The following is a 23,730-nucleotide window of genomic DNA, read 5'->3' as shown; positions in this document are numbered from 1 at the left end:
CCCCTGCTGCCAAGAATATGTGAGGAGTAATGATGCAGACAGTGTGGGCGAAACTACAGCGGAGTTTTAGATTATTCACCACTCAGGCTTAATTTAAGTTGGAGTAAGTGGTGCAATATAAAAGACACACACACACACATCCACAAGGGTTTACTACAAATTCTCAATAAAGTGTCCAACAAAATGCGGGCTGATTTGGATAAGAATTAACGTGCGTGCAGGGTAATTAAAATCAAAGCTTTCCTTAATGAGATTCCTAATTGGTTAAAGGGAGTATATCTCATGATCAGCCCCTTCCCAGTTGAATCACCCAAATACAAAGGTGGCACATTTTTTGAAGAGCCCCAAATCAGCACATTTTTTCATTCACTCTCCCCAATTACTGCCAGGAAAAGCTCTGGCAGAGCAGCTCCTCTGATGCCTCACTGTGGAAGCCGGCTGGGTGCTGCCTTTAATTGCTGATGATAATGTCGTAATTATGGGCGACTCACATTAATAACCCCTGCATCTCAGGTGTGAGTCTCCACTGATGTCCCAGTTGCAGAGATATGAAGAAAAGGTAATGAATTTTAATATAATGTGTCATTGATGGACATGAAGCCCTATGAGGACTATGAGGACTAGTCAGCATGTTTGCGGTGTTAGGATGTACGTGCTTCGGCGGGGTCCCTGAAGGCAGCGCTGGCCCTGGCGGTGATCATTGAGCTCCCGGGAGACTCCATGGAGAGGGAATGAGATGAAATAGGACTTCAGACCGGATCATGGCGGCGCCTCTCGGGCGGGACACCTTACCTGAACACTGGTCTTACGGTGTCTGCGTGGACGGCAGGGTCTTCTTCATCAAGTGAGTGTGCTAATGAGCGCTTTATCGCATCGTCTCTCCCGGTTTAACGGGAGTTGGCGGGGGTGAACTGCCGTTCCTTCCCGGCGGTGTAACAGGTGTTTTTCCTCCTCTGTGTGTCTGTGCGGCAGCGATGAGACCCGGACCACCACCTGGCTGCACCCCCGCTCCGGTGAGCCGGTGAACTCCGGACACATGATCCGCTCAGGTAAGCTAGCTGCGTTAAGCTAGTTTCTGCTTGACCTGAGTTCATTTGGCGCTCGTGTTTACTTTGCTGTGTTCACCTTCGTGCCAACTTCGCTGTGTACTCTGGGCCCAGCTCGAGGGGAGAAAACTTTCAGGTGTCAAGAACAAGTGTGTCGTTTTATTTCAGACCTACCCCGCGGCTGGGAGGAAGGTTTTACGGACGAAGGGGCCAGTTTCTTCATGAAGTAAGTACCGTATGACTGACGCTACCGCTGCCGCCGCTGCTAATTGCTACCGTCACCTGCGCGTTACTGGAAGTCACCGCGCAGCTTAATATGGCTCCTGCTCGTAATTCCTCTGTGCCGCAGGGACAGTGCGGGTTTAAATGCGCTGTGACTAACCTGCTGACCTTCTAATGACCCCACTGCTTTCATTTATGACACACACATATCAGCTATGTTCATCTTTTGGTAATTAGGCTGCATTGTGCGCGTTTTCATGCACTGATGCAATTTGTTTGGCTCTGACTCTGATCATTTTCATGTACTACGTGTCCCCATTTGGCTCATCCTGCTTTCTACTTTATCCAGTTGTTTTCTCCATTTCCCAGGGCTACTACTAGAAATGCTTCACATTCAGTCATGGTCTGTGATGATCTGTTTCCACATTACCTCAAAACAATTCTCTTTGTTTATGGTAATTTGTTGCTTCTTATCAGCTGACAGATGTGCTGACACTGAGGTGCAGCTGATCAGTGTCAGCACATCTGTCTGCTATAAGATGATACTGGCTAATATAGAGGTTGATTTATCTGTCTGTATTCCCATAGCATTTTATTCTGAAGTCACAAATCAAAGTAGCCCGTCCAACACCGGATAAGTTAAAAAAGACCTGAAAAGTGTTTCAAAACTTCTCTTAATTTTGATGATTTCAATGTTTCCATGTTCCTTCATATCAACACATTTTTATGTTCCAGTTTCATGATGCTTTTTTAAGATTTTAGATTTTAAGTTTTGTTCTCTACTCTGCCAGAGATTAATGGCGGTACCTGTTTCACTGCTGTGTTTATCTGTGCATTTATTAGCATTTATTTGCCCAAAGCAGTCAAATTTAAGATCAAGCGGCCTTAAAAATATTGATATTTGCCTCTTTTCTGTCAAGGGTTGTACTCAGTGGCACCCCCGCTTTGGCTTTTGTCCCTCATACTACATTATTGAACACATTTATCACACTAACCTCTGTGATGACTGGAGCTGCTTCTCTTTGGGGAGTCATCTGGTGTCAGATGATGATGATGATGATGATGATGATGATGCCTGAGTCTCTGACAGAGCCGCTCACAGTCGTAGGTCGTTGCATTGCAGCTCAGTGATCTCATGTTGTTGTCATGAACGGCAGCTGGATCCACATCGTAGCAAACACGTTTGTTTCCTTTTGTTTGCCTCTCATGACCTGAAACCTCCAACTAAACGGCTGAAGGAGTCTCTGCGCTCAGCCGCGTACTCAGATGTCTTGGCAGCTTTTGCTGGAGCCAGGTTGTTGGTAACGTCCACCATGAAGGACAAATCAGGAACAACAGACTCGGCCTCCAGAGTAAAACGCTTGTTTAGCAGCTGAAAACGAGGTTTGGGACTTGGCCTTTGCAGTCTCGACTCAGGATTTGACTCTTGACTCTTGCAGTTCAATGACTTTGTCCCATCTCTGATAATTTGTGCTCTATCAACAGTCCTAAATGTTTTTTGGGTTGTTGGTGGGACACTTTTCGGTCAATATTTGGGTCATATTTACAACAATAAGCACGAACAGCATAAAGGAAACGGCTGGGACATTTTTCTGTTCTGATTACTTCGACATACACAGTTGGCGCTTGTGTTTTGTCAGTGTGTGAGTTTGTTTTAAGACACTGTGGTGAGTAATTGATTTCTCCTGAATATTCATACGCAGACAGTACTTCTACATTTTGACTGTCAGCTGGTCAGTCATGAGCTCTTCTGAAGCAGCAGGACTGAGTGTTTTATGGCTTTATGACTTCTCTGTGGACAGAGATTAACGTGTTGTTGCAGGTAACAGAGGGCAAAGGTCGTTTACGTTGCTGTTGATGGTGATCGCCTCGGCACAGAGTTTTATAATGGCTGTTTTGGATAAATGCTGTTGGAATTCAGACTTAGTGCAAAACGTCTTGTTGTGTTAGACGTTAATTAAAATTCATCTGAATCCGTCCCGATGTGCTGCCACGTTTCGCAGTGATGCATGACTCAGACTCAGCTTGTGTGCGTCTGTGTCTTTTTGCTGCCACTCACTAAAAATAATCCTGAATGGAGTCATTGAAAAAGAGGGACATGAAACTGGCAATTACATTGTTTTTGAATTTCTGGTTTAACATTTTCTCTTTATGCCGCACTTTCTTTTGTTTTGCCACAACATGCAGCTCAAACATATTCAGTCGTGTAATTGGCTATCAGGCTGTTAGCAGGCACTTGTTCGTGTGTCAGATGTGATGCTTTTGGCTGGAAAGCCGTGCAGCAACCTCAGGTGATAAGCTTATGATGCAAGCTCATGCTGCATCAGGGGATGTTGTTTTTGTCTCTGTGTACAAGCTTAGTGGTGTTCCCTACCACTGGAGATGTCACTGGATAGTGAGGCAATTTTACAGACAACTAGCATCCTGTTCACAGTGACGTCTGTCAGACGTCATTGAGCTTTAACGGTGCGTTCAGGGGAAAATCTCAGGTTCACGCTCACATTCATGTAGGTTTTGCCCATTGCCACCAGAACTTTGGCATTAGAGAAAGTGCAGTGCCAAAATAATTAATTGATAGTCAATCAGCAGAAAGTTGATTATCTTCACATCAATAATTCAAGGAAAAATATCAAGCATTTACTGGTTCACGCTTCTCAAATGTGAGGATTTCCTGCTTTAAATCTCTGTAAATGAAATATCATTGGGTTTGAATGAGGGCTGCAGCTAAATATTTTTAAGGTTTTATCATTTTCTCCATTAATTGTATGTAAAGTGTCAGATAGTCGTGAAAAACATGCTTCTTCAGATATCTTGTTTTATCCAACCAATGGTCCAAAAGCCAAATATAATCCAAATATATTCAGTTTACAATCATTTATGACAAAGAAAAGCTCCAAATTGTCACGTTTGAGAAGCTGAAGCATTTTTAATTATGGTTGAAGATGAGTTTTCTGTAAATTAATTAATTAATCAGTTAATCAATTAATCACTCTGGTTTGAACTGTTGGGCATTTTGCACTGTCTTCATACATGTTATGTGGTGGATGATCTATAGAAGGTTGAATGATTAATTAAGAAAACGGTCTTTCCCTTTGCCTGAGTGGGACATTTGTTTATTTACTGTCTCCTTCTCCAAACTTTTAATTGGCCTGTGAGTGGTATCTCCTGAGCAGAACAAGGTGAGGCAATAACAACCTTGAAATCCAATATCCTATTCGCATTGGAGGGGGGCTGTTTATCTAGAGGCCGTGTTTATATACCAGCCCCCCAGGGCTCCACCGCTGTCTGTTCTGGAGCCTCTTCTATCCGAAAAATGTTTTTAATGTTTTTATTACTAGCAAAAAGAGCAGCCCAGCTCCCTCTGTGTCTCGGCGTGCTTTTTCTTGGGATGCTCGCAGAGTTCTTGGAGTTTATTCTGAGAGGAGAAGCCCAGATTCATCCTGCCTGCTGAAACAGAGCAGCATCGGCTCACGGTGTTTCCTTTGACTGTGGACTGGAGTTGGTTCCTCAGACGCTTTTATCATTTACCAAAACAATCCCTGCAGACCAAAATCACACAATGTACGTATTGCATTGTCTTACCTAAGATGGAAGATAGAAATATATATTTTAAGAATATTTTTTGGCCATTTTCTGTTTGGTAGGTGAGGAGGTAGACAGGGAAAAGGGAGCGAGGGGTATGGAGGGCAACCAAGGTCATCAGTGATGGTTGTGACCATGCAGCCATGTGATCATTGGCTGCAAAGGCCCTCTGAATATTTTCCAGAAACCACTTGATGGAACATGTCTTAATCCTCTATGAGAACTTTTATGGCAGTGACAGTAACTATTGAGCCATGAAAGTACATTTTTTTTTATTATCTGAAGAGGAGCCCATAAGTTTCCTCACTGTTTGAGGTTTCACTGCAACTCTAATTATGTCGTCTCATTGGCACCAGACTGGGGAAAACTAGCTGTTTATCTCAATGTGCTCAGCTTCTGGTATTTGCATGGTGGTCGTCAATGGAAATGTGTTTGCTTTTGGGGATTTTTGGTTGAAATTTGTGCTGCATTTGGCAAATCATTACTTCACTACTTTTTGATACTCAGAAACAGGGTGTGTGTTAGCTGGCATAAGGCATTTGTTTGCAGGTATCTGGTGGGAAGTATGCCAAAAAACCAAACCAAAAGATGTTTCAAACCAGAACTGCTCCAGAAGTTTGATGGTGAAGACACATTCTGCATGGTTTTCTATTTTCTACACTTTAGAAAAACATATGTTAGTTGTTCTTCATGGCTGCATTCTGGAATATTAAAGGGTCGGGCCTCTGAGGCCGCCTGAGCGATTGAATCGTCGATACGTCCTGAGGGCACTTCAGCCTAAATACTGCATGTGTTTCCAGTGAAGTGATCAGCGTCTGATATCCCAGCATGCCATGTGAGCGTCACTTTGGAATCACAGCATGAAAGCTTTGTTTAGTTTTGGCACAGACACTGAAAACAGTGATCATCCTCAGCGCACCTCTGTGACTCTCACAGCCGTTGATGAGCTCATTGAGACGTAGCAGCAGTCAGATCGCCCGTCTGCCTCCAGCTGTTTTCTTCTTGCTTCGTTCCTGTCTGTCCTCAACCCTCGCACTCAGTGGTTCTTTGCCTGGGCTTGCTTTAATAATCCCTCCTTATGTCCCTCAATGGACAAGTGGGTAAGTATGAGTTTGGTTTGTTTGGCTACGTCCACCTCCGCAGGCTAAGCCCACTCTCGCATACCTCCATCCAGAAGTATGTCTCAGTGTCAGTACGACGTCTGTTTGTCTGAGAACGTCGTAACTTTCTGTTTGCTTTTGTCTCATGTTTGCTCACACTCATAGCTGGTTACAGGCAAACAGACGTGACGTGTGAGTCCGTCTGAGGGGCCTCCAGATGAGCCTTCCTCCTCCCTGTTCTGCAGCCACTCCCAGCAAGGGGGCTCCTGGCACAGGGAGGTGGGGAGCATAGCCGATCAGATCCAAGGAGGGATAAACCTCCTATAGGACCGTCTGCATGACTGACTTCGCTGAAGGGGATTTAAGGCAGGCGGGAGGGAGAGGGAGAAAGAAGGACTTGCACACAAACACAAAAAGTGAGAGAATCAAGCTGAGAGCGAGCTGTGAGTGATCGCTGCTGGTAGTGGAAGACAGCTGGTTCAGTCCTGTTGTCCTCAGCCCCGTCCTTAGTCATTATCCTGGAGCTCCACTAATCTAGAAAGGTGTGAGAAACTCCTTCACCGCCCGGCTTAACCGCTGACTGTTTGGAACTGCTCTCCTTCTGCTGCAAGCAGTCGTTACCATTTAGTTTACATCAGATCAGATGTCGCTTTGTGGTATGATTAGCCAAAGATTCAACTAGCCAATTGACAAGTACATGAATTTTCAACGATTTAATTATAGTTTAATGCATTTATCAAGCAAAAATAGCAAGCATTATTTGGTGTCTGGCTTGTCAGATGTGCATTTATATCCTTGTAAATTGAATGGTTTTGAGTTTTTGGCTGTGGATCAAAGCTGTTGTGATGGACATTTCGTAGACTAAACGATTAAATGATTGATGGAACAAAACAACAGAATAACTAATAATTAAAATTAGGGCTGTCAGTTTAACGCGTTAATTAGATTAATTAATTACGCTGCAAATTAACGCGCTAAAAAAATTAACGCAATTAATCATGAGTGGCAAGTCAATGCGCAAGCATTTTAAATTTGGCCCTTTGAGTGACCCGTAGGCTGCAGTGAGGTCGCATCTTACCTGCGCCACTAGTCAAAAGCAGGGTGACAACAGACATGGATGCGACACCGGAGAGCGAGGCAAGCCTACTTGGACCTTTGAACGGCAAGTTTATTTATAAAAAGAACAAAGACGGGACTATTAACAAGAGCGCAGTGATTTGTACCTTGTGTAAAAAAGAATTTTCCTATCACCGTAGCAGCTCCAGCCTGAATTATCATTTAAACGCTAAACATGTAGTTGCCGCTAGTGCTGCTAGTGCTACCGTGAGCTCACTCCGCCAACCCACACTTGCTGAGTTAGGAAAACGAATGAGCAGAGCCACGACAGAAAAACTGACAGACTCAATCGCAAAGTGGGTTACTGCTGATTGCAGGCCGATTTCAATCGTGGAAGACGAGGGCCTAAAAGAGGCGTTTCAGATAGCGTCATCTGACTCTAATTTCCAGCTACCGTCGAGAACTACAGTGATGAAAAGAATTCACCAGCTGTATGTTCGGTGTAAATGATTGATTTTTGAACAAAATTGAATCTAAACTTCCACAAGCTGAGGTTGGGTGTATGGATGCTATGAGATGAACTGATAATAGTTGTGGTGATTTTGAGACAAACATAGATTATGACTGGAGATACCCTTTTAAAAGAAATGCCTGTTGGCATCTTGCTATTGATGTTGCCTTATTTAGAGGCATATTATACTATTATTCATTTTGAATTGCTGTATTGAGTCAGCTTTAGTATTCATTTTGATTGAGAGTCTGCTTATGTGCCTATTTGAGACTTAGCCTTATTTTATTTCTGATTTTTATTTATTTTATTTAACTGTATTTTTATTGCATTTTTGAATAATGCACCTGGCCTAATTGGTTTGCTGATGTGCTTGACCTTTTTTCTTTTGAATTTCATTTATGAAGCACACTTCACCAATAAAAATGTGGATATCAAATCTTCTCTTCTTGGTGTATTCAATTGATTAGTCATGCACTACAATTTTGTAATGTCCTAGAATTCAAATTCTTTATTTGGGGACCTTTAGCAGATATGAGATTAAAATGCGATTAATTAGATTAATTAATTACAAATCCTGTAATTAATTAGATTAATTTTTTAATCGCCTGACAGCACTAATTAAAATCTAATTGTGAGTTGCAACTTTACTTTATTCCCTATTTGTTTACCTCATTATTTCTAACCGGGTGGCATGGTGGCCCAGCAGGTAGTGCGCGTGCCTCATAGCAAGAAGGTCGCCGGTTCGATCCCCGGTTCAGGCAGGGCCTTTCTGTGTGAAGTTTGCATGTTCTTCCCGTGCATGCGTGGGTTCTCTCCGGGCACTCCGGCCTCCTCCCACAGTGGTTAGGTTAATTGGTGACTCTGTGAGTCTGAGTGTGAATGGTTGTCTGTCTCTGGCGAGCGGTTCAGGGTGTACCCCGCCTCTCGCCCGTTGACAGCTAGGATAGGCTCCAGCCCCCCCCGCAACCCCAAAAGGGGATAGTCTGGTATAGACAATGGATGGATGGATTATTTCTAACCTTCAGATTCCTCTGAAGCCTCGTTTGTGTGTGTGTGATGTGTGTTCGAGTGCAGCACCAACATAGATGTCTGCCATAGATGCCATAGATGTTTAAGTCTTTAAGTTTTAATATAATAATGCAAATCATATCCGTAATGTTAAGTGCTGAGTGCTGAGCAGAGTTTAGGTGAGCAGACAATTCGAGACCGGAGATGCAGGACGTGAGATCGATGGAAAAGAGACAACAAACTGGTTTGTGACTATGGATTTAAAATGAACTCGTCACTAACGTTGATTAATAGAGCTTAGCGGGCTCCACCAGAGACATACGGCACAACAGGGCACAGAGTATAGAGATTCGATATGCTAACTGATGACCAGCCAGCATAGGCCTACTTCAGAGAGGAGGATTGTGATTCTCCTAAATATGCGACTCACCTGTTATCACCTGTGAAGACACCTGAACAAGCTCCTCACTGATGAAGACTGTGAGAAATGGTAGAAAAACACCCAGAAACAGCTTGTTAGTGGACTTTCTTTGGGTCAGACTTACTGTGTCCTGCAGTGACTGTGAAAATCACTGTGCTGCAGCTGAGTACAAAGTAAGATAGTGTCTACAGAAGAAGTTCATATTTATAGGCAGGAGCTTGATTGATCTGTGCATTATGGAGTGTGACTGGTGGAGGGTAGCGCTCTGCTGGAACACCAAAGGCTGAAGCTTTCCTATGGATATCTATCTCTCCATTATATTTATTCCAACCCAGTAAATGGTTTAATAACAGACCGGTGCTGTAGAGCCGCTTGCCTTAATTAAAATGTAGAGATAGTATTCATACAACTCATTGTAGCTTGTAGTGAGTTACAGTGACACTGAATGACTCAGGGGTTTTGCAGTTTTGCAGAGGTGATGCTTTTGACAGAAGCCTGACATTGGCTGTGCGCTGATTTGAGCGCTGCATGATTGGCAGCGTAAGCACAATGATGGTATCACGAAGCCGTGACGAAGAGGCTTATCTGGAAAGCAGCTTACAATAATGTCAGGAGTATGGCCTTGCAAGACTTAAACCCTTTGAGGCTCTGTGTTACACTGGCTGCAGATACCACCAAGACCACTGGAGTGGTTAATTGTCCAGTAATGTTTTTCTGAATGACTGTGTTAAGGTTTGCAGAGCAGGTGTGCTCTTTGCCCGGCACCAATGGAGTCTTGGTTAAAAAGACAAGCAAAGCCTTTTTTTAAGAAAGTAATTCAGTAATACTCCCTCTCCGTGCACAGTAGGACAACCTTGAATAACAATTTCACAAAGCTTGCAATCTCCCGACAGAAAGAATTAGAAGATGAGTCATAGCATCAAATGTTCGTGCAAAGATGGTGCATGACGGATGTTAGTTGAGTGACGTATTAACGGCTATTTCTCAAATTTTCATTCTGGATGAGGTGCTTGGTTCCCAGGTGAATGCAGCACTGAATAGACCTAAATATAGATTGTGTACAGAGAAGGCCGTGCTGCATTAGAGTGAATCCGCCTGAATGGCTGCTTTGAGGCTGTTAGCTCACACAGAAAGGACGACTTCAGGCAGCAGGTCCCCACGAAAAGCAGTTGTTTTCCATCTTGATGGAAAAACTTTGTGAACCTGCTAATAAAACCGGTGGCTCTTATTAAAGGCGTGACAACATAGGGTGGGTTTGTGCTCGCCGTCTAACGCTCTTTGTCCTCAAATGAAAAAGAGGCTTTGTTTTGCCGTGGAGCCACGGCTAAACCAAAGAACCAACAGTTCCCTGGCAGACAAATAAAGGCTGGAAGAGAAAGCTTTGTCAACAATAGCTTTTCTGTTGTTTTCATTGGTTGGAGGTGCTAACCAGTCTCTGTGTTTGCTTTCAGAACAGCAGGGAAGTTAAAGATTATTTCTTGCAAATGTCAGCCCAAGGACAGCATTTACATCCAATGTTGTCTTCCGTTCTTAACGATGTCGCCTCCAGATATTTGCTTCCAACACCTGTTTCTCTACAAAAGGCTCACCTCAGCAACATGTGCCAGGGTTATGCTGAGTTTTTTTTAACCCACTTTATCTTCTTTGGCTGTTATTCAGTCGACTTTAGCTTATGAGGGTAAATTTGTAACTTTCAGAGGTGTCGGAGGTAAATCATTTCCCTGCTCTGTTCTGGCTTCATTTCACACATCTCACAGCTTTGTAGTCGTTTGCTTCAGAAGTCTTTTACAGAAACATGGCCAGAAATTCCTTTTCTAAACGGATCAAACATGACTTGATGGCGTTTGAAGGTCTCAAGCGTCACCTGCTGCATGCCTGAAATGTCATGTATTCTTAATAGAACCCATTTCTGATGTTTGGGTGTGTTGATGTTGTTATAGCGTAGCTGTGGTTTGGCTTGGTGGAACAGTTTCACCACACTTCAGCTCGCATGAAGCCGAAAGTATGAACACCCTGTGCAGGAATGCCGGCTCTTGAGTGGACTGAAGAATGGATGTTTGTTTGCCTCAGAAGGTGAGAAAATATAGAAGCTTTTTGAAGGGGCTTTTTTTTGTTGTGAATGACTTTGGAAATAAGATAAGTACATTTTCATCAACCTTCCCAGGAGATAGCATCTGCTGAGGCAGCTTCTCTGTCTCACCATCTCCACTCATTCGCTTGATTTCACACCCTCTCGTCTCCACGCTCTGCTTCTCTCTCTGCCTCAGTCATCTTCCTTCCTTCCTTCCTTCCTTCCTTCCTTCCTTCCTTCCTTCCTTCCTTCCTTCCTTCCTTCCTTCCTTCCTTCAAGACAGTGTTAGACAGTCTGAGTCCTCCTTCCAATCACTTCTGGACTCATGACTAAGGTTTTGATTTGCAGCTCTGCTTTTCATCATTAATGAAAGTATTGACAGCAGTGCTGAAACCATTAGTTGATTAGTCAATAAACAGAAAATAAAGTCATTCATCAAGCCAAAATATCAAACATTCTCTGGTTTCAGCTCCTCATTTGTGAGGATTTGCTGCTTGTTTATGTCTTGTATCATCTTAAATCTCTTTAGATCTTGGACTGCTGGTTGGACAGTGTTGGGTTTTGTCAACACACACACAGTAATGCACACCAGCGCCGAGCTTCATTGCAAATCCATCAAACTAAAACACCTCAGTGCTTTATTTACTACATGCTTTTGGTTAACTGACTGTCCTGTCAAAGCAAGTTCACTGAAAACATTAATGAGAGGAGTGTTGAGACACGTTTGAAGTGAACACAAGACAACTGAAGACTTGGGGAAACTTCTGATGGCCGTTTTCCTCTATCTTTGGAACAGATTATATGATAGTGAAGCCCTGATTAATTTCATTTTTGACTGTCCAGAGAGTGAAGGGAGCTGCTCTTAAATGTTAATTAGATGTCAGGAAAAAGTGCTGACTCAGTGATTTTATTAAAATCGTAACTCAGCATTGATCTGACCCATTCTGGCCTTTGATTCATAAAGGAAAAAACAGCCATGTCAGACACAGAATCAGCAGCACTTCATTTCAGGGATGAAACCCTCCCCAGATATCATCATCCACACCTTCGCTGGCTGTGTAAGTGCAGTGACAGAACACTTGCCGACCTCCACAGACACTGGTCTCAGTTGTTGCTGCAGCAATGCCTGCCGCCTGTCCAGACGCTCCATTAAACACAATAGGCAGCGCTCATGAGTGGGGCGCGAGGAAGCACCGATCTGATACGCCGGGTTGGTATCAGGGCCGACACTGACCTCAATAAGAAGATCAGGTTATCAGCCAGACAATACACGTTTAATACAGACTCTTTGTCAGCGTCACTGTAAAATTCTGCTTTTCTGCTATCAGTTACATTTGTAAGTCACGCTGCCAGCTCAGGTGTTAGTCTAGGGCTGGGCAATATGGCTGAAAACTCTATTGCGATATAAGTGTTAAATATTGGTCGATATCGATAATTATTGATACTTTTTATGACCTATTTAAAATAAGGACCGGGAGAAAAATACATTCAATTTAAACATTTTTATTTTAAATGTAACCTTCCTCTGATTATAATCCCCTCAGCTATCAAGGCAGAAAGGAAAGGAAATGTCAACACAACCATGGAAAACACTCAAATAATGAATGTAAAAAAAGTGTAAAAATGTAAACAGAGAGAAACCTGAGAACTTTTTTTCTGCAGGTTTAGTGCAGAAAGTTCACAAGCTGATTCACCTTCTGCTGAATAAAATGTTTTCAGATATGTGCAGTGTTTTGGAAACATAGCAGAAACTGAGGTGGACTTGACTGAACTATAAAACCAGCCTAGACATATGAACAACTTTAGTCACTCTTCTTACTCTAAACATACATGAACTATTCAATTCTATTTTTATTGCAAGTGTGTTTAAAAAAAAAAGAAAAAGCATGTGTAAGAGATGTTTATAACCTGGCTTCTCCTCAGTGCTCAGTGAAGCATGTCTTTAGCTGTATGATATGCCGCTGCCTCTGTTACGTCTTTGTGCCTTTTAGATGATTTGTCATCAGGCACTGAAGCAGATACCTCTGCATGGCGGTCTGCTGCTTGTGTGGTGGTGCTGCGGTTGTAGATGTTGTTGGACGTTGGCGAATACAGCTGCGCTCCAAAGAGTGAGCGCAGCTAAGGTGGTTAAATAAGTTTGTGGTTTTACCGGTCTTGGTGGGGACGACAGTCTTGCATAACTCACAGACCACATTGGTCTGACTACGGTCCGACTTATGAAATCCAAAAAACTCCATACCGGCGAGCTGACTTTCCCTGTTTTATCGACAATTTCTTCGCTCGCTGCAGCGCTCACTTTCTATTTCTCATCTCACTCCTCGCGAAGCATCAAACACGAGACAACGAGATGCTGCAACCGAACTTGATAATGTAACATGATTGGCGTGTTAGCGTGTCTCTCTCACTGATTAGCGATTACTCCCTACGTTGCTCAGTTACCTGAGAGCGAGTGCCTTTGTTCAGGCAACCAACCTCGCTTCGTCACTTCAGGTTTCTTCCGATGAAGAAAAAAAAATTATCGAATGCTTTATCGAACGCATTTTTTATTGATATTGATGACGTGTCTATTGCGAGACATATCGCTATCGTTTTTATCGCCCAGCCCTATGTTAGTCTCACAACAACAGAAAACAACCTACAGAAAAATGACGCCACACAGTGAGGGGCACAGACTTTACATTTGTGGAAAAGAAAACTCTGGAATCAGTAGAGTTCAGCTATCGATATCTGTATTGGTACAGTGCTCTGGAATTGATTGAGTCAAAGTAGGGAGCAAAACATCTACCAGGCGCCTGTGGCTCTGAAAGGTAGACCACCAATCAGAAGGTCAGTGGTTCGATCCCGGCTCTTCCAGTCTGCACGTCGAAGAGTCCTTGGGCAAGATACTGAGTGATGAATGTGGCGTGTGCTGTAAAGCGCTTTGAGTGGTCATTTCAGACTACAAAATGAGTCCTTTTACCATCTTCCTGTTCCCGTTGAAACTTCACACAATCATCCAAAAATCAAACCCCAGCAGACGTTGACTCACCTTTTCAGCAGCCAGGTTTTTCTTCATAACAAGACGGCAAAACTAAGGTGAGATCGTGTTGTGTCTCAGATCACGCAGAATCATGCTCTGTGGGTGTACAGCTGCCGTTAATGTTTCAGTGAGAGACATTTTGAAAAAGTTTCTCATCTGAAAAGCTTGAAAAGGATCACAAATTTAAACCTTAAGCCGTGAGCCACAGGTATCAAGGAGGAATGTTAAGTGTAGGTAAGAAGTGAGATGAGTCAGTATTTATGCCTGACTCACTGTATTCATACTGAAACCCCACAGGGACTCAGCCAGCTCCACCGCGGGCTAATGATTTATCAACAGCTCTGTGTGTGTGTGTGTGTGTGTGCGTGCGTGTGTGCGTGCGTGCGTGCGTGCGTGCGTGCGCGTGCGCGTAGACTGTGGTGTGTATTTCAGCCAGACCTGAAAACAGATCTACAATGTTTTTCCTGTTCATTTCTTGTTGCTGAAATGTGACAACACAGTTGGTGTTAGTTAATGTCTGCAGGACAGGATGTTGACTTTATAAGACATCAGAGGTGAGAACAGGGTATTACTCTGTGTTGTAAGGTGCAGTGTCGGGATGGGACAGTAATAATGGATCACAGTCACTATTTTGTGGATGAGGATCTGATCTGAGGTGTGTTTTTACTTTGGTTTAGATTTCAAACTATATGAATCTGTTAAAAAAGATGAAAAAGAGTGAAAATCAAAGGCAGCAACACATAAAACATGCAGTGTATTTCTGGGACCACCACCCCACATTGTTCCTGTCTTTTTTCTTTGTATCACATCTGACGCTGTTTGCGCTCACTGACAGTAAGCTAAGCATTCAAATCTGATGGAAAAATGGCGCTGATGTGCACGCACAGACTAAACAACCAAATTTCCACCTCTGTAAAAATTGATTTCTTCCGGGTGCAGGTAATCAATCTGGAATCAAGCAGCTGACGTGATTCTTTGTCATCCCTGATGAAACAGTGCAGTGGTTTCTGCTCGTCTGGTGTGTCGATGCTGTTCAGAGGCAGACACGTGGCCGGACTGTGGTCTCACTGTGAAGTGATGAAAGCTTTCATTTGTGGCTCTTTCAACCATTTCAGTATTCAGACGGTAAGAGTCCAGTGTGAGGAAGGATTAAGAAAAGAGAAACATTATTAACTATTCAATATTTTTCACAGTAAATACTTAATAATGTTTTTTTTCCCCTGACTCACTGCCATGCAGTGGAAGTGTGTTTTTGACCTTGTCGGACATTTTGGGGAATACACTCATTCACTGTCCTGCTGAGAAGAGTGATACCGCTCTGATGTCTTCAGATAGCCAGAAGACGATTAGCTTAGCTTAGCATAAAGAGTGGAAACAAGAAATAGTTATGTTATGTAACTCTTTCTGTGTGGAGTTTGCATGTTCTCCCTGTGTTGACCCGGGGTTTCCTCCGTAATAACCCCCCCACTAAAAACATGCAAGAACCAATGACTGACCAATGGTGACGAGAAGGGATGGGTCCCCGGGCGCGGGCAACGGCATCGGCTGGCAGCTGGCAGCCCACCGCTCCTGGTCTGCCGCGGAGGATCGACAGACTGAGGATGGGTCAAATGCGGAAAAATAATTTCACGGAAGCATGGCGTGTGCATGCAACTGTGTGTGATAAATAAAGTACATTTCTTCTTCTCATAAGACCATCCATCCATCCATTTTCTATGCCGCTTATCCTTTTCGGGGTCGCAGGGGGCCGGAGCCTATCTCGGCTGTCAATGGGCGGGAGGCGGGGTACAGTACACCCTGGACTGGTCGCCAGCCGATCGCAGGGCACAAGCATCCACACTCACACTCACACCTAGGGGCAATTTAGAGTCACCAATCAATCAATGTTTTTGGTCTGTGGGAGGAAGCCGGAGTGCCCAGAGAGAACCCACGCATGCACAGGAAGAACATGCAAACTTCACACACAAAGGCCCGACCCGGGAATCGAACTGGCGACCTTCTTGCTGTGAGGCACGCGCACTACCTGCTGCGCCACCATGCAGCCCACTCATAAGGCAACAGCTGGTAAACAGATGTGTGAGCTCTTGATGTAGCCAGGCTAGCTTTCTTTATGCTAAGTGACAATAATCGGCTCCTGGCTCTCGTTCCATCGTCAGCAGACGGACATGATGATGTCATCCAGCTCTTGTCGAACTGGACACGATTCACCTCTCCTGAGCAGGTGGGAGACTTATTGAGCCGCTACTTCATTTTTATCTCATCACTGAGGGTTGTGTCATTGACTTCCCCTTAAGCACATTTCATTTCTTCACAGTTGGCTGCTGTGGCGTTAAATGTCCAGTGTGTCTGACATTTATATTGATTAATTTAGCTATTGGCATAAGAAGAAGAATTCCTTTATTCGTCACAATTTACACACAACATGCAGAGTTGAGGGGGAAACTGCCCACGTCATGCATCTGTGAATTCCTTTCCTGCTTTTTGACCCATCCATGGTCTGTCCTTCCTTCATGGCAGACCAGCAGCGGTGGGCTGCCAGTTGACCGGCGCCCGGGGACCCAGTTCTCGTCACCATTGGTCAGGTGGTGATCTTCTTGCATGTTTTTAGTGGGGTTATTTGTGGGAGTATAAATGTAATATGGTCTTCATGATTATGTTTTCATGAGTGAATTATTGTGTTTTCGGTACCTTAAAATGAGCTCTTTATATCTACAGAGGGAGCTGGACCACAGGACCTCGTCCACAGAGGCCGCCATGTTTCTAAGGTAGCCCAGAAAGGACAAACCAAACACTGGCCAACCAAACAGGCCTCTGCGTTTTCACGCTTTGAGCAGCCACTGTAGGGGAGGGTGAGAAGAGGGGTTCAGCTGGTTGCAACCTGCAACCTCACCGCTAGACTTGGTCATTCAGTCTGTATCTCGGTTTATTTGCGGTTGGTGGGGGTTGCAGAAGCTTTACTTAATGTTTGCACTTCAGTTTTTGTTTGTGGGATTGAATATGTGAGGAGGAATGCTACAAGCTGGTTGAAAGTATCGATACTTTGTGTTTAAAATGATACAAACTCCATTAATTATACGTTTGATAGCATCAAAAGAAGAAATCAGATTTTCCACCTGAGGCTTCACAGATGAAACAGCAATAAAATCAACTAGTCATGACTTTCTCTGCAGCAGCAGTGTGTGCAGGCTGGTAAAAGAAAAAAAAAAAAAAGAAAGAAAGAAACAATCGTAATTAGTGTTCCTGGGTCTTTTTGCTGTAGTATCCAAAAGGTATACAGTATAGTTTTGACATTAGAAAGCTAGAAAAGCTTGAGTACTAGTGCTCTACACTCTGAAGGTGCTGTTTTCACCTCTTTAGGTTTTAAACCTGCAGCAGTTTATTTTCTAGCGTTGTATCCTTCGTCTGAGCCTGACTGTTCTGACTATGAGCTGATTTCTCTGCAGTGACAGTTCACATCAAGGAGTGTTTGTCCTAATCATACACCTCTGAGTGGCTGATGCTTCATCACTAGTCCTGCTGTGCTCTTCTAATCCTCTTCAGACTGAGGCGTTATTTTTGGAGCCATCTCTTCCTTTTGTCTTCCTCTTCCTCTTCCTCTCCTCACACTGATACAGAGATTACTCTTTGAGGTCATTTTAGTATGCCACGTGTGTGTGTGTGTGTGTGTGTGTGTGTGTGTGTGTGTGTGTGTGTGTGTGTGTGTGTGTGTGTGTGTGTGTGTGTGTGTGTGTGTGTGTGTGTGTGTGTGTGTGTGTGTGTGTGTGTGTGTGTGTGTGTGTGTGTGTGTGTGCATTTAATTCCATCTTTGAAGTTAGTCTGAAAATGGATGTCTTGAATATTTAACCTCGGCCCGAGGCTGAAGTATTAGTCCCAGACTTTCGCAGAGGATCTGAGTACAACACAGATCTGTCAGGCTGATATGTGGTTTATCATGGCGCTCTGCGGGAACATGAAGAATCGGAAGCAAAGACAAAGCAGGGCGGCAGAAAGCATGTGAAAGGGCTGCGGAGTTATCTGTTTGTTTATTTGAATGAACAAATACATGAACTGAAGAAGTAGTTCGCTAGCAGACAAATGGCCACTCGCATCCAAAAAGCTAATCAGAAAATAATTAAGAGCCTCCAAGCTTCATCAGAGAGCGTTACTGAAAAGAAACATAACAGAAGGATTCATGTGCAGCTGCCTCTGTAAAATGACTAATGGCACAAAATTACAGCACATTATTACTTCTTTTTACTTTTTTTATGTGGAAGGTTTCTGTGAACTTGTGGTTAACAAACTTCTAGCATCATCATTAATACGGCAAGCTTGTCTGATCATCACAAAGTGATATTTTTGTTGGCTCTTCTCACTCGTGCGTCTCTTCTTTCTTTCTTTCTTTCTTTCTTTCTTTGAGTTCAAAAGCTGAGTGGCTCCTTTCTCTCATCTCAAACAAAAGGTAAAAAAGCTGGGCCGCTTTAAATCTTTGTCAAAGTAAAGTTTCTGTGGCAGATTGTGCTTCAAATAAATGTCACACCTGCACATCCAGACAAAGGAGCCTCTCACTCACACATATGTCTATTAAAATGCCAACCGCATCATTAAAAAATATATGCAGATTTGCAATTCTTTGGAGTGGGAGCTGCTGCAGCCGGTTCAGGGAGAAAGCGGAGTAATGCATATTATTTCCCCTCGCTGTACTTTATCCACAGCTATTTCACATTTCATAGCACATTAACCACTCACGGCTGCCTGCACGCGCACTCTGTCTTAATCTGTGTAACATCACAAAAGGTTGTGACAGGACAGTGTTCACAATACTAAAAGCAAGCTTATTATGATGTTCAGCGGCACGCAGCACAGATGGAGAGATGAAAGGATGGAGGTTTTTTTCAGATTTATCCATTGACTGTATATACCTGCCCTACTGCTGGTTTGGTCTCTATGGTTACCCCTTCCTCAAAACCAACAGCGTATAAACTGTTTTTCCTTCAAATCCTGATTCCCTTCAACATCATCTCTGGCATGTTTGCCCACTTCACTTTCACCATTTTGGTAGTTTTCCTGCTGATGATGATAATAGTGGGCGACAGGACACAAAGTTCAGCAAGTGTCCAAAAGCTGCTGATGAGAAATTAGCACATTGGCAGCAACACATCAGTGCATGCGATATCTGATGGTGCAACACAAATTTTACTCCGGTATAAAGGAATGTCAGATCAGAAAGCAGACCTTTCTCTATCCACCCAGACTCCACCTCAGCTGCCTGACACAGACCCACCAGGTCGGGAGCAACAGGTCATATGTCGGGTTGGATTTTGGCCTTTTTATTACATAAAGCTTCAGGCTGGATTATTTACAAATGTCGTTTAAAAAGACAATTCTCTCCACCAATTACCTGCTTCGATGCATGTGATGTGTTGCAAGTACTTACACAGCGCCCTCTGGGAAGAGGGAAGAGAGACAAAGCGTAGCCAATGCACTGCGTTAGCTTGAGCTAGCAATTAGTAATGGATGAAATAAAGGAAGCACTTGCAGAAAAGGAGGGCTTCTTATAATTCCAATGGGGAGAATTGTTGCTGTGTGGAAACATGAGCTTGTTGTGACAACAGGTGAAAACCTCGTGGGGTTTGAGCAGTGCAGAGATTATGACGGTTTTCTGACTGATGAGGCTACAATCATGCATCATGATCATGCCTGTACAAAGTTCTGCTTGGACTGGTGACGTTTTGGGTTTACCCAGTAGAAGTCATCTGTTTTGTGCTGGTGGGCTGTTGTACCTTGTTCTCTCTTGGTCTATTCTTACTGTCGATTTGTTTCTGTGAGAAAGCCTTTAAAGAAATAAGAAGGATATAGTCTTGGCCTTGGGTTGGGTCATCTTTGATCGGATGATTTCCTTGAGAGTATACATCAGCCTTAGCATGTGCCATTTTCTCTTGTGGATCACATTTAGCAAACATGAGCTATGCAGTGAATCCTTTGACTAGCTACCTGTATTTTATGATGTGTAATGAAGTTTTTTCCTTCCAGTCAAGTGCGCATTCAGTCTCACTTCCTGTGGCCTTGAACAATGGAAGCAACTGCTCAACCTCTGAGCACCTCTCTAAAGGATTAAAGACACCATTGACCGCTTCCTTATATTCTGTTTTTCCCTCCGTCCTTTGATTTTTCCCTCCTTCGATTTTCTTCTCAAAATAGCAGTTGGGCAACACTCATGAATACAAGTCACACTATGAGCGATGGAGCATGGGACTGGCTCACAGTTCATGAGGGAAGTGTGGCAGTAAACAAAACAGCATCATTTGTTCAATCAGAGACATGGCTCAATCAAAAATCCTCACCAAGAAGCAGCACAATGTCTTTGTTCTTAAAGAAAAATGGCAATAAAGCCTTAAAGAAATTGCAAATTAATTAAAAAGCCCAGAAGTCTGGAATTGTATCATACAGGATCAGAAACTTTGCAAAGAGGCTGTTTTTAGTTTCGATGTGTATAGCGGTGCACCACATGGTATAGCAGCGCATGGCGTGCGATTAAAACAACAAACTTCAGATAGAAAAATGCATGAAATGTAGCGCCCACACATCTCCACAGCGTAGGACTGGCCTGTCGCGCTCTTCTCTGCATGAGTGTTGTCCACGAACCAAAAGGAAAGCTTGAGAGTGGAAAGTGCGGGGGGGCCCATCTGTGTCCAACACTGAGCAAAGGAGGACGGACACAAAGGAGGGATTGAAGGGCACAGATGCAAACAGCGAGTGAGAGGAACAACAAGATGGTTAATACAATGTTGTGGCTCTTAAAGTCTGGCTGCTCGTGGGAGACAGTAACACGTCTATCAGTGTAAGGATGAGGGCGAGGCTGCCGGGGCCAGGCCACCAAAACATCAGCAGTGCAGCTCGGAGAGAGAGAGAGAAATCATGTGAGGAGTGCTGGGGAGGTCAGAGACGGAGAGGACAGGGGAAGGACTGAGGAAAGAGAACAGACGTTTAAGCTTCTGAAAACAGTGGAAGAGAGAGCCTCAATGAACCGCTTTGCTCCTGTGCTTCTCAGTGACTTTTTATTCAGATTCTCCTGAATGTAAAATTTGAGCGTGAAGACAAAACGGCCATCGGCGAGACAGCAGTGAAAGCTTGTAGTAGAGTTACCTTAACAGGAAAACAGAGGCTAAATCAAGAGTGTCCAGCAACTGTAAGTGGAGTTTCAGAGAGATAAAGTCTTTGGTCATCCAGCAAACAGGCCCTTCATTGAGGAAGGATGGGTACCTGCTGCAGCCGTGACCCCACACGGGAGGCCGGTCACGAGCTGGTTCCCATCAAACGGCACGCCGCCTGGCCGGGGACGGCCAAGGTGGTCACGAACCTTGATAATCATGAATTCTCCACGTGGGATCTGACGTGTGACACCAGGTATGTCAGGAAATAATAAATCTTACCTCTGCCTAGCATTGACCCCTGTGGAGGCGTAATGTCAGGTTGATGGCACATGGAGCGCCCGTATGGAGCTTCGTCTGAGGATCATGAAGTGGATTACAGCTCGCTAGCATCTTTGTTTCCGAGAGAAACACAGTTACCTTCGGTACAGTACATCCCCCGGACGACGCGTCATAAAACCAGTTGTGTGTGCCGTAGTTTGTCGGCTTAATGGGATTGAAATGGAACACAAGAGACAGAAAAGCAGAGACACACTGTGTAATATGTGGGTGTGTCTGTTCGTGAGCGTAACATGGCTCCAAATGTGCACGACTTAACACAGACACATCCAGACACACACACACACACACACACACACACACACACACACACACACACACACACACACACACACACACACACACACACACACACACACCAGTTGTGGCTGCGTCTGACAGGGAGGGGTTTTACTGTAAACACACACTCAGACGGATCCCCAGCTGAATGCAAACATAAGATTAATTCAGCCCGACACGAGCGGTGTGACAGCTTTACCGGCATGCTCAGCACTTTCCTCAGCCTCGCTCAGCTGCTCACACCATAAAGAAGGTGGATTTCCTCCTGCTGTGGGACACGAGCGAGACTTTTGAAACAGGGATGACAGGAGAGGACGTAATGTCCCACAAATGAGAGATTATTACTACATTAATCTCCCAGTGTCTTGCAAACAATTGTGACTTTATTCCTAAATCCAGGCAGAACCTGACAAAGTATCAGAGAAACTGCACTTCAGTCTTTTCAATGCTTGGATGCCCAAACTAACGCTTTGCTTAGAAATAGATGGCATTTTCTCTCTAATGGAGGGAAGAAATGCGGGCCAGATGAAATCTTAAGAATTGAATATCCACATGTGCCCGCAGAAACAATCTGAATTTCAAAACACCTGTGTGAGGATTTGCATCAAACTCTTTACATTCAGAAAGCTGAACACGTAAATATGCAGGTCTGTGCTGAGAGGCTAACTAAGGCAAACTAAGCCACTATTTTTAGGTTGAAATGTAGATGGAGGACAAAGGCTGTCTTTCTCTCCATTGTCTTATACTGTGTGCTGTTATCAACATCTAAAGTCTAAGACAGAGGGGTAGACAAAATTACAGGAACACCTAAATCCACCAAATCAATATTGCTCTTCCTTGGGCAAAATTGAGCAGAGACTGAAATTTCTTTTTTGCTTTTCAGTTCGTCCGCGTAGTCTCCAGAAGCCTCGTCTCTCTTCCACAGTCAATAAAAACTGAGCTCTGTAAACTTTATCAAATGCTGTTGTCAGGCTGTGTGTTGGGTTTTAAAATGTTCCCCTCATGTTATTCAGCCTCAGAGAAGCTTCAGGTGCAGAGGAGAGGCTTCGGCCCGCCATTATTACTCAGTTATTGCCTTAATATTATCCAGCACAAACATGCACAAACCTAATTTACATTGTAGGCGTTCGGCTGACAGAACCTTTCCACAGAGCCTCAGAGGATGGAGGCGTTCGGTAGTACATGAGGCTGAACACTTAAAAATATATGATTTTGGCTAAAAACTGTGCTCTTACTCCAACTGTCTGCCTGGCGCCGCTCTGAAGTTCTCTGATTTCATCATGAAAATGCATGAAAGCAGAAATATTGGGTTAAACCTGCAGCACTGAGCGCGTGACGAGACGACGCGGCGGTTTCATGTTCGACACTGGAAGCACTTTGTTCTCGGTGCGTTTCCTCCTGTACTGGTGGTGGCAGTCGCTCTCTGGAGGCATCTAATTCTGTCAGCCTCAGTGTCTGTCATGGGTGGAGGGCTGTTGCTTTTGTATCTGGAGATGTAGTCAGTTATTCAGGAGGAGGATTTAGCCACTTAATGCTCCTCTGATGTGACGCTGTTGATTGTTACCACAAAATCACAATGGGGAGGACTTTGATGCCTCATATTCCTCCACCTTTGATGCCCTATTGTAAAGCCTTCTGACTCACCCGCGGTAATAATATTGATTTAATGATGACAGAAGTGGAAACCGGATGTCGTTAAGTCCCCCTGAAGGGTTTAACCTGTTTAGATGTCAGATTTGTTCATGCAGTCACTCCAGCGTCTAAACAAAGTCCCCACTGTAGTCTGCCTCATGCGTGGGCGCTGCTGAATTCCTGCGGAAGATCAACTTCACCAGCTCAGCCTCTGATTTCTCAGAAGGCTAATTTACTTATACAACACATAACCTACACAAAGGCTAATTAAGGGACATTCACCCAGCATAAAAGATGTTTAATAGAAAATACAGCGT

The 23,730-nt window shown here is 43.9% G+C and overlaps 1 protein-coding gene across 6 annotated transcripts in view; it reads left to right on the top strand.

Annotated features, from left to right (window-relative positions):
- Positions 1–705: 705 nt before the first annotated feature.
- Positions 706–23,730, top strand: part of plekha7a (pleckstrin homology domain containing, family A member 7a) — a 136,714-nt gene continuing 113,689 nt past the window's right edge. For 5 of the 6 annotated variants that reach the window (XM_070972133.1, XM_070972138.1, XM_070972137.1 and 2 more), the window contains exons 1-3: positions 706–844; positions 973–1,049; positions 1,215–1,272. In XM_070972133.1, coding sequence (XP_070828234.1) covers positions 762–844; positions 973–1,049; positions 1,215–1,272 — 218 coding nt within the window. In that variant the 5' untranslated portion in view covers positions 706–761. Of the gene's footprint in view, positions 845–972; positions 1,050–1,214; positions 1,273–21,174; positions 21,420–23,730 lie in introns of those variants that run through there. The other variant, XM_070972134.1, reaches the window with a different exon arrangement.

The sequence above is a fragment of the Chaetodon trifascialis genome, chromosome 10, assembly GCF_039877785.1.
Source record: "Chaetodon trifascialis isolate fChaTrf1 chromosome 10, fChaTrf1.hap1, whole genome shotgun sequence".
NCBI classification, from domain to species: domain Eukaryota; kingdom Metazoa; phylum Chordata; class Actinopteri; order Chaetodontiformes; family Chaetodontidae; genus Chaetodon; species Chaetodon trifascialis.
The sequence above is the reverse complement of the archived record's forward strand: the minus strand, read 5'-3'. Positions and strand labels throughout refer to the sequence as shown.